Genomic DNA, 1,194 nt, shown 5'->3' with positions numbered 1-1,194 from the left:
TCTTTCATGGCTGAATGAAGGCTGTGGTTCTGAACAGCTCAGTGGTAAATCATGCCCAGGGCTATGAGCTTCTATTTACTCTTAGTGGAAGAGAATGGGGCATCCTCCTTGAGGAATGTCTGAGCATGTAGGGTTGAGCAATAAAATAATAATTAATTGTTATTTATTTATCATTAATAAAAAGAAGGCTGGGTCTGCTTTCTTGACTGAATGTGTGGAGGAAAGGATTCAAAGTCGTTTCTCCCTCCAACAGATCCAATGGCTCATCACAATGGCACTGTGGTGACAGAGTTTGTCCTCCTGGGCTTCACTTCCCAGCGTGACCTTCAGCTCCTTCTCTTCAGCTTCTTCCTGCCCATCTATCTCCTTGGCCTGGCCGGGAACCTGTTTCTGGCCGTCCTCATCAGGGCTGAGCAATCCTTGCACTCTCCCATGTACTATTTCCTGAGCCACCTGGCCCTGATGGACCTGTGCTCCTGCTGCACCGTGGCCCCCAAGTTGCTCCTCGGCCTTCTGAAAGGACATGACACTATCCCACTCCCCGCCTGTGCCCTCCAGATGTTCTTCTTCGCAGCTGCTTCTGATGCTGAGTGTTGCCTCTTGGCTGCTATGGCTTATGATCGTTATGCAGCCATCTGCCGCCCTCTGCACTATGGAGCAGCCATGCCACAGCGCCTTTGTCGCCTCCTAGTGGCAGTGTCCTGCACAGCTGGTGTGACCTCTGGAGCCATCCACTCCGGCATGGCATTCTGCCTGCCCTTCTGCAATGCTAATACTTTGGACCACTTCTTTTGTGACATCCCTCCAGTGCTGGCTTTGGCCTGTGCAAATACAGACCTCAACCAGCTGCTGCTTTATGTGGTCTGTGGAACCATCCAGAGCAGCACTCTTGCAGCCATCCTCACTTCCTATGGCATGATCCTCTGCAGTGTGGGGCGAGCAGGGTCAAGGAGAGTCATATCCACCTGTGGGTCCCATCTGACGGCTGTGGGGGTGCTGTATGGAACTCTTATTTTCATGTACCTACGGCCTGGTGGCACGTATGCACCACAGACCGACAAGATGGCTTCTGTCTTTTACACGGTGGTAATCCCTACCCTCAATCCTGGCATCTACAGTCTCCGTAATACTGAGGTCAAGCGGGCTGCCAGGAGGAGGCTAGGCAAATGGAGCCGCTGGACTTGGTGTTCTTGA

General features: G+C 52.3%; 1 protein-coding gene across 1 annotated transcript; it reads left to right on the top strand.

Annotated features, from left to right (window-relative positions):
• Positions 1-258: 258 nt before the first annotated feature.
• On the top strand, positions 259-1,194 carry LOC310835457 (olfactory receptor 5C1-like; the record flags this gene model as incomplete). Its single annotated transcript, XM_083720089.1, has 1 exon — positions 259-1,194. One exon carries the CDS (start codon positions 259-261, stop codon positions 1,192-1,194), a length of 936 nt encoding a protein of 311 aa, XP_083576215.1.

Source organism: Podarcis gaigeae (genome assembly GCF_964106915.1).
Source record: "Podarcis gaigeae genome assembly, chromosome: 17".
NCBI lineage: Eukaryota > Metazoa > Chordata > Lepidosauria > Squamata > Lacertidae > Podarcis > Podarcis gaigeae.
Note: the sequence above shows the minus strand (reverse complement) of the source record. Positions and strands in the feature narration are given on the sequence as shown.